This window comes from Macaca thibetana, chromosome 4 (assembly GCF_024542745.1).
Source record: "Macaca thibetana thibetana isolate TM-01 chromosome 4, ASM2454274v1, whole genome shotgun sequence".
In the NCBI taxonomy this organism is placed as follows: domain Eukaryota; kingdom Metazoa; phylum Chordata; class Mammalia; order Primates; family Cercopithecidae; genus Macaca; species Macaca thibetana.
In genome coordinates, this window is record NC_065581.1 from 67653384 (window position 1) to 67668662 (window position 15279).

General features: G+C 39.3%; 1 protein-coding gene across 4 annotated transcripts in view; it reads left to right on the forward strand.

Annotated features, from left to right (window-relative positions):
* The window catches only part of COL19A1 (collagen type XIX alpha 1 chain), a 336630-nt gene that overhangs the window by 300250 nt on the left and 21101 nt on the right, over positions 1–15279 (forward strand). For all 4 annotated transcript variants that reach the window (XM_050789707.1, XM_050789711.1, XM_050789708.1 and 1 more), the window contains 5 exons: positions 63–125; positions 4291–4326; positions 4459–4503; positions 7520–7690; positions 9752–9818. In XM_050789707.1, the coding sequence (XP_050645664.1) occupies positions 63–125; positions 4291–4326; positions 4459–4503; positions 7520–7690; positions 9752–9818 (382 nt within the window). The remainder of the gene's footprint in view (positions 1–62; positions 126–4290; positions 4327–4458; positions 4504–7519; positions 7691–9751; positions 9819–15279) is intronic.

Sequence of the window (15279 nt, forward strand, 5' to 3'; positions counted from 1 at the left end):
ACTTGCATGCAGTTTTAAAACATTTCTTGGCAATTAATTTTTGTCTGTGGATGTGTTTATAGGGTGAGAGAGGACCTGTTGGAGATATAGGTTTCCCTGGACCAGAAGGACCCTCAGGAAAGCCAGTAAGTACTTCTTACTATTTGAAATATGCTACTTAGAGAAATGCTCTAACATTATCTCCTCATCTACCACCTCAGAAATTCTGAGATTTGAATAAGCAGTTTCTAAGAACTAAGAAGATTGTGCAGATGGATTTTTGATGGCATGGGCGGAAGTTCTCACTGAGTTTCCTAGATCTGTGTGTGGTATCTTTATGTCTTAAACAGTGTTGAAAACGGTGAGAGTTTTAAGTGTCAGGAAATCTGACTCATTATTTTTTAAGCCTAATGTTTTCAACAGACTTAAAGAAAATATAATGGCCTGTCACGTCCTAAAGTATAAAGAAAGCAAAGACTTATAGATGTAATACCTGTATGTTAAGCCAAATCCCAAAGTAGAAGTTATTTTCTCAAATTTCCTCCTTTGTATATAGGCCTTGTTTTCTTACACTTTCCTAAATCACTACTGGTGAATGTCTCATCCCCTTATGTCCTAAAAGAGCTCTTGGTTACTGATCTGTGGTGTTGATGTGACATTGTAATAATCATTCTGACTAATTCAGTCACATAAATTCATCTAGTCACTGCTGTTTGCTGAAAATGTGTGGGCCTTTAGCGAGGGGATCTAAGATGAATAAAACACACCTCACTCTCGGAGTTACGCTTTATAGAAGGTCACTGCTGATTTATTTGCTGTGGTGTGTACGGGAAAGAAGGCGAGGTGAACAAGCAGCACAGAATTCAAGAGGCCAGTTCGGCACCTCTGTGAAACCTTCAGGGTTGGTGGCCACCATTTCCCCACAGAAGACAACATGAAGAAAATGCAATTTAGAGTCAGGAAGATCTGGGTCTGAATTACGGCTCAAAGGATTTTATGAGTCACTTAAGTGCCATGACATATGGAAAGCATTTCCAGTGCCTGGCTATGGGAGGTACTCAATAGTATTAGTTTAATTCACTGCCCCCTCTTACCTCATCATTCCCATCCCCTGCAAGGCATATCATTAAAGCCTGCCATTGAGTCCCCAGGAGATTATGCAAAAAGCAATTCGTTCATCACCAGATATTTCTTGAATACCTCCTACATGCTAGGCACTGATCTAGGTGCTAACAATTCATAGCTTTTGCATTCTACTATAGGAAAACGGATAAACACACACACACACACACACACACACACACACACAGTTTCAAGTAGAAGAAGGTATAAGTAAAGTAAAGCTCTGGAATATTGTTCAAATAGTGAGCTCAGAGAAGATTTGCCTGCAATTTGAGCAGAAACCTGCATAAAGTGAGAAGTCAAGCCATGGGACGGTCAGGGGACCATTGTCTCAGGAAAAAGAAATGGCTGGGAGAGAAACGAGCCTGATGAGGTCAAGGACCTCATCAAAAGGCATGAAGTCAGGAATGAACGAAGTGAAGGAAGAGTGGGAAACATACAGAGGGAGATGTAGGCAGTGGCCAGACCATGAAGAACTTCCAAACCAGGGAATGAAGTTGGGATTTCATTTGAAATATGATGGAAATCCACTGGAGCTTTTGTAGCAAAGAATGAAAATGATTGAACATTTTCAGGACCACTCTGACATTGTGTGGAGAGTAGGCTGTAGGGAGCAGGGTAGAGGAAGACAGAGCAGTAAGAAAACATCTCCATCGTCTCCACAAGAAGTAATGACAGTGGGAACAGCCATGAGTAGAGGAACTTAGGATGTACATTGAAGGGAGAGACAGCAAGCAAGAAAACTTGCTGGTAGACTAATCTAGCAAAGTGTGAGGGAAAGAGACCAATCACAGCTGTGGTGTAGGGTCTGAGCAACAGTGTGAGAGTGCTGCTGTTTGGTGAAATGGGGCAGACGAAGGTAAGTAGGTGGGATTGGGAGGGAGAGCCGAGAGTTCTGTTTTGGATGTGTTCATGTTGAAGCACTAGTAGATATTCAGGTGGAGATGTCAAGTACACAGTGAATATTTAGGAGAGACCAGGATTGGTGAGACCAATTAGGGGATCTAAACCTGAGCCTGGAAAAGTGGAGTCACTGTGGATAGTAAGGGAAGAGAGCACTTCAACTGTTAGGAAGAGGACCCGACAAAGAAGGCTAAGAAACTGCAGCCAGAGAGACGGGAAGAAAATCAGGCAAGTGAGGTTTCCTGGATGTCAAGTGAACTGTTTTAAGAGAAAGGAGAAAGGAGTGATCAACAAACAGATAAGTAACATGAGGGCTGACAATTCTCTACTGCATTAGAAATGTGGAGGTCATTGGTGGGAGAGATCACCGCATTTTAGTATCTTGGTAAGAATGATCCAGTTGAGAGAGAAAAATTTGATGACAAAGGAGAGTGAAGACTACTTTGAGTAGAACTGGTATACTCACAAGTGGGAATGGTCTTAACTGGGAACAGGGGCATGTCACCCTTCCTAACTGTGGGGTGTGGGGGTGCCAAAGTTGGGGTGCAAATCCATGAAGATTGATGCAACTGGTGGAGGGATGGTGAGAGGGGTCTCTTTTGTTTATTAGTGAACGAAGAATGGAGGTCATCCAAGTGTGAGGAGTGGGGAGGTGATGATGGAGGTTGGAAGAGACAGGAAAATGTGTGAAAGAGTACTTCTGGAAAGATAGAAGGGGAGTCAAATTGAGAAATACAGTAGGATGACCTGGTAATGCTGAGGGGGCTGCTTGCAATCTGCTGTCGTACATTTAGGTTGGAACAAGCGAGCAAAGATACATGGTTTTCTTCAGCCACTCTGCTGCTCAGATGCAGACATGAGGTAGGCAGAAAGTTGGATGTACTCAGGAATGGGGCTCTGCCAGATGAATGAAATGAGGGTAGAGAGGAGCAAATATATATGAGTTATTGTAAAAATCTCTGAAAGCAGGGCTTCCCTGCGGATAGAAAGTAACACCTTCCTATACAAAAGAGAACACTCATGATAGTCTTTGATAAATTACTGGAGACAAAAAACAGGTTATAGGGTTACTTCTTTTCTTATATTGTTACCAAAAACATGAACTACACTTTTACACTAGATTTATCTTCTTTTATTCAAGTGACACAGCTGTTTCTTTCACATCCTCTCCTTAATCAGCTTTATCTTTGTTCCTCGTGTGTCTGAATGTAATAAATTCTTTGAACCATACACTTCAGGTAACATGTTCTTAGTTAACGTACTCTCAATAATTCCCAGGATGGTTCAGAAAGGTTGGCGAACTATGGTTGGGTTGTCAACTGTGACAGATTTCAGCGTAATTTATAGCAGTTCTTTGCAGTTCCATCCCACAGAATCCATTCCAGCACAATAAAAGTCCCTCGGGCTTTTAGAGGAGCATGTCCATGCAATTGCCTGCTGGCTAAGAAATCATATTCTTCACCTTGATCTTCCTCTTCAAATCAGATCTCAAAAACACACCTGCTGTTGGGCCCTAGGTATTTGATTTGACCTCAAATACTTTTCCTTCTTATATCTCCCAGCCAATAGTTCTCTCGGTCTTAAAATCTTTAAGCAGGACTAGGCTTCATTATCACTTCTAGAACTCCCTATTAAAGTTCAAGAAACTTCCAGTTTTCTAATAAAAAGTAACTATTTAATACTGCCAAAAACCATGATTATACATTTCTTGCTTTTCTTTCATATTCCTGACTGAAAAATAACAATTTCTGACAGTTTATTTCATAGTACAATCATACTCTGGCCATGTTATGAAATTTCCCCAGCAGCAACTGAGACCATTGACTGAGAATGATACTCTGTGCTGGAAAACCTGTTAGAAGGTAACAAAAATGTCATACTCCAGCCACCTATGCCATGAGGCACCTTCTTATTTCTCAGGATGACCTAACAGAAAAATAAAAAAGGAAAATAATCTTTGTTCACTATTTATAGAGGACCATGCATTTTTCATGTTATTTCACTTAATTCTTAGTTTTAAGGTTATTTATTTTCCTCACTAGTGAAGAGGCTGATGCTATTGAGGTTAAGTAAATTGCCCAAAAAGGTTAATGGGACGAGTAAGTGACAGAGTCAGAATCTGAACTCAGGACTGTCTGATTCTATTTGTTTTCCATTTTACCATCTTGCTTTACCAAGCTCTCAGTAGAAATATGATTAAGGAACTGTCCTTGAAACTTTACTCTTTTGTTGTGTTTAACTATGTTAATGCAGAATTAGAAATATTAATCCTTTTTTTCTTTATAGGGAATAAATGGAAAAGATGGAATACCAGGTGCTCAGGTATGGGAAATATAATTTAAAATAAAAATTATAATGGATACTGCATCCAGAATACCTACCAACATTTAGATCAATCAGACTGATGAAAAATCTTGGCAAGGAGTGATTTTCATGTTGGTATCTCTTTTTCAGGGCATCATGGGTAAGCCTGGAGACAGAGGCCCCAAAGGAGAACGTGTATGTATATTACTATTGTGATTTTTATGCAAGTCTGTTACAACTGTCCCATCATTTGAGTCACACAATTATGTGTGTAGACCCCTGCAAATCACCAAATCTATAAAGGCTAGGGTGTAGGTGATCCAAGATCTCTAGTAGATATTAAATATGACAAAGGACTCAGAGCAAGTTATATGGTTACATCTATGTAGTTGGCCTTTGTACCCAGCCAAGTATACTTTGCTATTTAAATTAGGAAAGCTTTATTATCCTCCTGTCTCAGACATATATCTCTACTATAACCATCACCCATATTCTTTTTATCTAGAGTAAGGTTTCTCAACCTCAGCACTGTGATTATTCAGGGACAGATAATTGTTGTGGTTGGCTCTTTTGGAATTGTAAAATGCTTAGCAGCATCCATGACCTTCATCCACTAGATGCAGTAGCACCACCATCCCTCCAACTGTGACAACCAAAAGTGTCTCTGGACATCACCAAATGCTTCTTGGGAAGCAAAATCACTGCAACTGAGAGCTGCTGACATACAGAAAAACTAACTAGAGTAAAGAAGGTGGTGTGAGGGGTTACAGAAATGGAAAGGGTAACTGAAAGTATAGTGAAGTTACTAGTAATGCCAATTATGTTATATGTTTTTGTGTTATTTGGAGCGTTAATGTCATTATTGCAATTTCTCTTTATTTCCTTTAATGAACCTCAACATTTTCTAGTAGAATTAATTTCTACTAGAATTAACTTCTACTACAATTAATTTCCACTAGAATTAATAGAATTAATTTCTAGTAGAGTCATGCCACTGCAAGAAGTTACTCAAACATTGTTACTCAGTGTAATTCTATTAAGGGTTGCTATTGTATGTGAGTGTGGGCACATATGTTTGTATACTGGTGTCTAGTTTGCTAACTTTTATTTATTATTGTACAAGTCATCCATAATAACTGAAGGAAATGTGAAAATATAGATGATGTAAATTTAAAAGGAAATTTTAAAAATCTACCTTATCCCACTACACAGAGATAAGCCCTGTGATATTTGGACGTATTTCCATCTCTCTCACTCTAATACATAATATACACATATATTTATATGTATTAATATAAACATATACTTTTCCAAAAAGGAGCTTATACTGTCTTGTAAGTGACTTTTTTCACCTAATAATATATATTGATTATGTTGTCTTGTCTGTAAATATAAATCTGTATCTGCCTTTTAATTGCTGTATGTTATTCTACTCTTTGACCATACCTTATTTCACTTACCTGGTCTGCTGGGCATTTGGATTCCTTCTAGTTGTCATAATAATAAACATCACTACAACGAACATCTTTGTACCTAACTTATAAAATAATTTTAATATGTTGAAGATTGCATTTATCTTGCACATGATCAGAATATTAATTATTGATCAAAGTGTGCTAATATTTTTTCTAGTCATCTCAGAAATGTCTCCAAATGTGAGCTGGAGTGAGACTTGTATGCAGATATATTTTTATAACTAAGACAGTAGCATTGATACTAGGCCCAACTGCTTTTATTTCTTTCCACATGGCTTCTTTCTATATCAGATTCTATGATCACATAAATCTCTGTAACTGTTCATTTATTTTTATTTTTTAAGTCAAGAGAAATAGAGTTTGGCCTTCTGCAGAGTAGTCATAGTTAAAAGAATAATATAATGAGATATAGGGCAGCTTCAAGCATCATTCCATCATATTTGGTGTGAGGATGACCTCCTGGAGTTATGCAACTGAATATTTGAAAATTTATTACTGAAGCAACTGCCATGATCCGTCTCTCTCTCTCTCTCTCATTCTCTCTCTCTCTCTCTCTCTCTCATTCTCTCTTGCACAAACACATACAGTAGTAGACACATTCCAGGATAAAAAACAGCATCAAGCAAACTTCATATCAGATTTAGTCACATCTAATATAATATTTTACTGATTAATTATAACATCTTGTTCAACTGATTCTTGTTTTATGTTTGTTTTCTTTTTAAGACAGAGTTTCGCTCTTGTTGCCCAGGCTGGAGTGCAATGGTGTGATCTCGGCTCACCACAACCTCCACCTCCTGGGTTCAAGCGATTCTCCTGCCTCAGCCTCCTGAGTAGCTGGGATTACAGACATGTACCACCACACCTGGCTAAATGTTTTGTATTTTTAGTAGAGACGGGATTTCTCCATGTTGGTCAGGCTGGTCTTGAACTCCCGACCTCAGGTGATTTGCCCGCCTCAGCCTCCCAAAGTGCTGTGATTACAGGCATGAGCCACCGTGCCCAGCCCAACTGATTCTTCTATAGTTCATTTATACTATCAAGTAAATGATCTCAGTGACATCCTCCCCCCAGTCACCTGCTTTGATCTTTTCAATGGCTCTCCCTTCTCACCTTCCTGTGGGTATATATTTAGGGCACAGGGATCACACTCACGTGCACACACACACAAACATGCACACACATGCACATGCATACAAGTGTAAAGCACAAATACAGAAAACAAACCTGAAGCGTCTAATAAAGACGAAACAAATGGAAAAGCCACGGGTGGGGAGAGCACATGATTTAGGAGAGATTTTGAGTGTCCTGAAGTTTTTTTAAGTAAAAAGTCTCAGTAATGAGATCCTCTTGGCAATCTTCCTTTATCATTGCAAAGGAGACCCAGACCTCAAGTGATAGCTGGTATTGACACTCAAAACTGCCATCATCCTAGATGGGCAACCAAGTACAACTAACATTCTCACTATCTTTTATATGTTAAGTACTGCCAAGGTGCCAGGCATTGTTCTGAGCACTTTACTTGGGTGAATTCATTCAGTTCTGAAAATAGCCCTATTTAATGGATACTATTAATATGCCCCTTTGTAGGAGGGGAGGCTAGGACACAGAGAGTTTAAGTTATTTATCCAAGGCCCAACAGCTAATAAGTGCCAGTATGAATCCAGAACTTTTGCTCTCAACTATAGCTAATGCTAGAAGAGATTATTCTTTATTATTTTTTTTTTCCTTAACAGGGTGATCAGGGGATTCCAGGAGACAGAGGCCCACAAGGTGAACGGGGAAAACCAGGCCTTACAGGCATGAAGGGGGCCATCGGTCCTATTGGTCCACCAGGAAACAAGGGCTCAATGGGATCCCCTGGCCACCAAGGCCCTCCAGGCTCTCCTGGCATCCCTGGCATTCCGGTAAGTAGTGCTAAGAGCTTCAGGGCTCCTGACTTGTACTGACCATGTATCCCTTTTACAATGAAAGCAATGATAATGCCTTCCAAATAAATAAAACAAACCTAAACTGGTCCCTGTGAGGGCAACAATAGCTGTCATTTAAAGTTATGTGCCAGATCCTCTACTAAGCACTTACTATACATTACCTCATTTGATCTTCATAATCATTCTGGAAGGATTGGTATCCTTTTCAGCCGACTTTTATAAACGCATAAAATGAGTATTGACTTGCCCAAGGTCACAGATTTATTAAGTGGATCAGACCCAGGTCTGGATGGCTTCAAAACCGTGCTTTTAAATACAGGTATTATCTCTAATGTCTCCTTACACTACACAGAAACCACATATGCCTGTTTCATACTGCTATGAAACGTGTCCGTTTCATACTCTATTTTGTTGACTATCAGAACAACAAATCTGCCATGAGTAGTGCTTTGAAGTAGAAACCACTTAGGCCAAGAGTGTTTAGTGAAGGAAGCCCATATCTTTATTAATCCTCAAGAGGAGTGGTGAGTGGCTATTCTGCAGAGGAATTTAATCTGAAAATATCCATGTTAGGAAGAAAGGAGGGTCCTGAAGTGAAGTAGGGCAGTTAAAGACACATTCTCCTCAGATAATCAACCAATACCAGATATAAAGCAAAACTGAGTTTTCACACAGTTTTCATACTTTATTTCTGCCCACTCTCCTGAAACTCTACTTCAATAAAGCCTGTGTAACTTCAGCTCTCGGCGTTGTGTCAGTAATTGGTATTAGATGCATTAACTAAAGTTCATTAATGAAATAGAACATTCTTGGAATTATTCTGTCCTACAGGAATCATCACTTTATAAGCCCGTCACATTGGATTGTTTTTATTTTTATTTTTTGGCTTTCTAAGTCAGTTTGTTGTTACAAATGAACTAGCACCATTGTGTTAGGGAACCCCACAACAATATTGTTATCACATATCTACACACAGACAGGATAGAGGAATTTTCAGTGAAGAGTGGTGAGGAACCTACCCAGGAATGTTTATAAATTAAGGCTCACTATCTAATTAGGCTCTGCTTCATTCTTAAATTCATATTGCGTGGCGATTTTCCATAGAGCTTCCAACTCTCTCATCTGACCATCTTCTGTTAGGGTTTTTGTTCATGTATATATCTCAAAGTGGATAGTTGGCAGTGGGGCTTATTGCCTTTGTCACAACCTCCAATCTTCAACATATTGTCTTTAATGCCACACATACACCCCTGGATAATAATCACCAACTATGAAGAGTAATAAAATACTTTGAAATTCTAACCATCAAGAAAAAAATAATAACTCTTTTAAAAATATCAAGGTATTATAATAAAACATTACTGTTATAAATGTTAGATTCTTTGTCAAATGCATGTGGATTTACTTCAACAGGTGGAAAATTCAGCTGACATTATTTGCCTGCTTCCTTTTACCAGATCCCAATTAAGAAAAGAAAATTACTTAATACCTACATACTTGCAATGTGTAAGTTACAGAATAAACTTTATGATGAAATGGGTAAAGCTTGCTTTTATCCCATGAATACAACATTTTTGAAAATAATCCAGCATACTTGCAGTTCTGTTCCAGGTTGTCTTCCTTTGAAAATACATTGTATCAGTTAGACATTGACTTTGCCATCCAGGGATTGGTTAGAAGTTAAATTGTGGTTAGACTACTAACATCATGATTACACTTTTTAGATTATTTAAACTTATAAAATGAAGTAATAGGAATGTCTTCCCTAACTGTATAAAGCCATGTGTCTCCATTTAATAGGAAACCTGTTGATACCACTGATTATGATTCCAGCCCATAGCTTTTAAAGCAATTATGCACTTCAGCTTCTTCCCAGAATTTGGTCAAAGCAACACATATTTATTGCCCAATATAGTCAACTGCCAAAAGCATTTTTCTTGATAAATGGATCTCTACAGAAGTTCCAACCCAATATTTCTATTCTTTATTCATTTGTGCTATGCTCTATTTTAACATACCTTTTTTTTTCTTCTTCAGGCTGATGCAGTTTCATTTGAAGAAATAAAGAAGTATATTAATCAAGAGGTCCTAAGGATTTTTGAAGGTTAGATTTTCTTAATAACATTTTTGAATTTTTCACTGATTCCCACCTCCCATCTACCATGGGGAATCCCTCCAGCAACATTCTCGAAAGACGGCCATGCCACAAAAACCTTAAGGGGCAGCCCATTTTATGATGGGACAGCTGTTTGATGAAAATTGTTCTTTACACAAAGTTAACTTTTGCCTCCCTGGAACTTCCTTTCATTATACCTGCTCTGTAAAACAACACAGGTAAAGTTCCTGCTTGTACTCACATGACAGCCCTTTGAGTATTTTTCCATATCCCTCATACTTATCCTTAGTTTTCTCTTTTATGAAGTAAATGTGTCTAGCTCCTCCACTATTATCACCCCTGGGAAACATTTAATTTATAAATGACTCTCATTTACCAAGGAAGATTTTGACCAATGCAGAGTAGTGTCTTTTTATTTAGACCAAAGTCAGCAAACTGAACCCCCTAGCCAAAGCCATTGCTACCTGCTTTGTACAGCCTACAAACTGAGAATGGTTTTTGCTTTTTGGTCGGGAGCGGTGTGAATGAGTTATATTTTAAAATAGTTTTTAAAAATCAAAAGAATATTTCATGACATGTGAAAATTATCTGAAATTTGAATTTGTTTCCATAAATAAAGTATGCATATTCCTTTACCTCTTTTCTCTGGCTGCTATCCCACTACAGCAACAGGACTGAGCAACTGTGACAATATGGTCCATAAAGACTTAAATATTTACTATCTGGCCCTTGCAGAGAAAGTTCTGACCCCTGCTCTAGATACTTCAATAATTCATCCTAAGATGTATTGGTTTTTTGAAAAAGGCATCCGTATTATTCTGTTGATGCATTTTGAGTTTTCAATTAACTAACAGCCCTGGATCTTCCTTGTTAAAATATTTTTAAATGAGGTGTTTATCATTATGGACTGCGTGTTTATTTTTTAAATCTAAGTGTGTGATCTTATGTTTCCTCTTATTAATTTCAAAACATTTGTGTTCATATCTTGTTCCAACCTGAAGATGTCTTTTGGAATGTTGTCTCTTGTAGAGCAGGTTGGCTGACCCTATAACTTTATGTCATGCTAAATTTCATAAGCATGCCATCATTCTAGTTGTTGATAGAAATGTTGACTAAAAAAGCCAAGAGTCAAGGATTAGGTCTTTCTAAATGCCACAGGATTCTTTCTGTCCACTTGTAAATCATCTTCTAATCTATTATTTAGTGAGCTCTGAATCCATTTCGTTGTCCTAAAACTCACCCTACATTTCTTTGTCTATTTGCAAGGAATTGACAGTATCACGTGATTTTGACAAATGGTTTGCTAAAATCAAAATCACTCTTCTGAACTGTAAGATTTAACAAATAAATCCATGTTAGCTCTCATGGTTCTTACTTCCTTTGCTTAGCATCCACAAGCCAAAAATAGATTGTTGAATTTTTTAAGGAAAAAGATTATAAGATGCCCCAAGTCGATCTTGAGTCCATTGCTTCAAACATGGAATCAGCTCTTCTCCAAGGAGTCTTGATTATTTTAAATAATAATTAGCAGTAGAGACTGAAATCTTGGTGCTTGGATGCACATTGTCTTGTTTTATATGAGAACTGGAAATACAGTAGAGTAACACCGGGACTTGTAGCTACTTTAATGACAAAACCAAAAAAAAAAATGTTTTTTTTGTTGTTGTTGTTTGTTGGTTTGTTTTTTGAGATGGAGTCTCATTCTGTCACCCAGGCTGGAGTGCATTGACGTGATCTCGGCCCACTTCAACCTCTGCCTCCTGGGTTCAAGCGATTCTCCTGCCTCAGCCTCCTGAATAGCTGGGATTACAGGCACCCGCCACAAACCCGGCTAATTTTTGTGTTTTTAGTAGACACGGGGTTTCACCATGTTGGCAAAAAATGCTTTTTAAAGGTCAAGAATTTATGCTGTTGATTTTAATTTATCTTGATCTTTACTAAGTATCTTTATCATGCTCTGATATGACAGTTTACTAATACATTTGTCCACTCTTTTGTTGAGCTACCAGTAATTTTAATGTTGCCCTTGTATTTGGAAGTCTTTTCTCCCTTCCTTCTTTCCTTCCTTCCTTCCTTCCTTCCTTCCTGTCTTTCTTTCTCGTTCCTTCCTTCCTTCCTTCCTCCCTCCCTCCCTCCCTCCTTCCCTCTCTCTCTTCCTTCTTTCTTTCTTTCTTTCTTTCTTTCTTTCTTTCTTTCTTTCTTTCTTTCTTTCTTTCTTTCTTTCTTTCTTTTCTTCTCTTGAATCAAACATTATGGACTACACTCTAAACTTTGCAATCCAAACACTCATTTCCCCCTCAGCAAGTTTGAAAAAAGACAACTGTTTGAAAAAAGACATCTCAGGCTCTTCAGGGGAATACTGAAGAACATACTCATGGCTACAGAATTTGCAGTGTTCAGTGCACAGTGAAAATGCTGGTGCACTTGTTAAAAAATGATTAAGAATTTTAAGACAGCAATAGCAAAGCCATAAACTAAACATGGGGCCCTATGTGACATAGGTAGCATGTCCATGAAAGGCAGTCCTGGGGAGAGGACATCTAGGATCTCAGATAGTATCCATGCGTTTAGTTGACCTCTATCATGAAAAGAGAAATGTCAGCATATATGTGTTTTTGAATTGCAATCTAAAGTTTTCCTTTAACTCTTAATCTCTATGGGCTCTAGTGTCTTTATTTATCTTTTATCTCAGGGAGCTTTAATCCTGAACTTCAATCTCTTAAGAGGCTTTAGATAAAATCATATATTTAATAGTCAGTAATTAACCCATATTTCGGAAGCTGATTAAGAATGTCAGAAAATAGGCCGGGTGCGGTGGCTCATGCCTGTGATCCCAGCACTTTGGGAGGCCGAGGCGGGCGGATCACAAGGTCAGGAGATCGAGACCACGGTGAAACCCTGTCTCTACTAAAAATACCAAAAATTAGCCGGGCGCGGTGGCAGGCGCCTGTAGTCCCAGCTACTCGGGAGGCTGAGGCAGGAGAATGGCGAGAACCCGGGAGGCGGAGCTTGCAGTGAGCCGAGATCGCGCTACTGCACTCCAGCCAGGGGACAGAGCAAGACTCTGCCTCAAAAAAATAAAAAAATTAAAAAAAAGAATGTCAGAAAATATAACCAAGCATTCTCAGAAAACAAAAAAAGGGGGGGGGGCTTCTGAGATATAGAAGGTGTTCGTTTTACAAGTCCATCAGACACTGGATGAAGGTGTGGCCCCTGGCAGCCTGCCCTGTGCATTCAGCAGAAGAGACACTTCTACTTCCTCCTGGGGAAGGCTCCCAGGCCATTCTGTGGCTCCTCTCAAGAAGGGCTATCAGTCTTCTGAGGAGGCAGGTCAGCGGAGTTGGGCCACTCTCCATCTGTCTTGGGGCAGGCTCACCAGGCTTCTGCTTTCTGAGAAGCTCCTCCTCTGAGTCTGAATCCTTCCTCTCTGAGTTCCTGCCCCTCCTTCCTCTGTCAGAGCCCACCTGCCTGGAAGCTGACAGGTGCAGCGTCCTCCCCAGGTCTCTGGCTTCACACCCATCTCTCCTACTGCCTCTCTGTCTCTTCCAGCCTGGCCAGGTCCAGGCGAGTGGCTGGACCCCCACCAGAGCTAGTAGTCCCTCAGAAACCACAGGTGTCTTAGCCTCAAAACAATATTTTAAAGTGACCCATAAGGAAACTATTTTCTGAGACTTCTAAACTCTGAGACTCCCTGTGTGATATCCCTCTCCTTTTATCTCTCTTGACACTAGTCCAGCAAAACCGTCCTCCCAAACAAAACTGTGCCTGAAACCCAGAATTTAGTTATTTAGCATTTAAGTTAATTTGTCCCAAGATCATTTCGATTTACTCCATTTAATTTTCCACTTAGAAATCACCTTTTCCATGGCTTCTGAACACCATTTACAAAAAAGAAAAGAGAAAACTCCATTTTCACAAATCATAGAGCCCCAAGGTCACAGTTACCGTTTTCAGAAAGCTTTTTCTCTAAAAGCAAAGATTATTTTTCACATGTTAAAGCAGTTAAAGTTAAGTAGTACAGACAGCTAACTGCTACACTTAAGTAGCACCCGTCTCCCTCCCTTTTTCTTAGTGGTTTCACAAGAGACAGTGTCAACAACAGCTAATGCTATCTCTGCTCCACGCACCCCTGCACATCTGCAGCCTCGAGAGCCATTCTCTCCGAGCGGCAAGTCGCAGACTGTCAGCCCGGGCTTGAGGGAGTCCTTGGAAGATCCTGCTCTCCAACTTTATCATCCCAAGTGTCCAGATTACACCCTCTAGTGAAACCCTAGACCAGGATGACCCAAACTTTGAACCCTCCTCTTGTGGCTTTTTAACCCCCTTTGGGGCTTCCCAGGTGACTCCACTGATACAACACCCTGCAAATCTCACACCTTGAGCTATTTTCCAGACCACCTAACCTCCCTTCAACTTCCTGGTGCCCCTTCCCAAACCTAACTGTGGCGGAAAGAGATGTCTTTCCACCAATCCCATGTCTAGGTTCCAGATTGATCCCTATGCACGAATATATATCCTTTCTGAACTTCAATTAAATCCCCAATTTGATTGTCCAACAAGTCAAGTCCTTTTGCTAGTAAAGTGACCACACAGGACAAGGACAGATATCATCCATGTGTCTCAGCTTAGCATTTGGCTTTAGGAGGGCTTTCCAGCTGCCAGTGATGCTGCCCACACAATGGAGGGTCTTGCCAGATCTGAGAAGTTTAATTCTTGCTATTACACTGTCCTATTATGCTTGGGAATTTACATCGACATGCAGGAAGAATTTACCAACCTATGCAAAAATGTGTACTAACATCTGGCTCTCTCGGTTCTTGAGTCAGACATGGGGCCAACAAGCCCACACCTCCAGCTGTGGGAGAAAAGAAAGATCAAGGCTAAGTATTCCTAAACAATGTTTCTGCCTCTAGATTTTCAGTGTTCAGAAAATCCCCTTACCTATGTTTTCTTGATTTTTCATACATATATTTCATATATATATGAATGTGTGTAAATATGTGTGATCCTGTTTTCTTATTCCAAGGTTGTAACATCTTTTCTTACCTCTCTACAAGTAAGATATTCATTTATATATACATATTTGTATATGTACTTATTTATATACACATCATCTGATAAATATACATCATTGATGAGATTTTATAGAGAGAGAGAGAGAGAGAGAGAGAGAGAGAGAAAATTAAAAAACATATTTTCCACTACATAGTCTCCGTTTCTTCCAATTTGCTGCTTTCTGTTTTTTTGGTTGCAACTCTGTTGTTCAGTTTATAGGATTTCCTCAGTGTCCAGTAATCCTTGGATGTCTGCATACATAAGAGCAGGGTTTTAAAAACCGATTGAAAGCTCTGAGTGAACAGTGGGGCTTGCCAACCTCGAGTTTCACTCAGGGTAGCCCAGTTGGACTTTTTAAGTGAAGGACCCTTAATTTCAGTGTCTTTAACTCTTT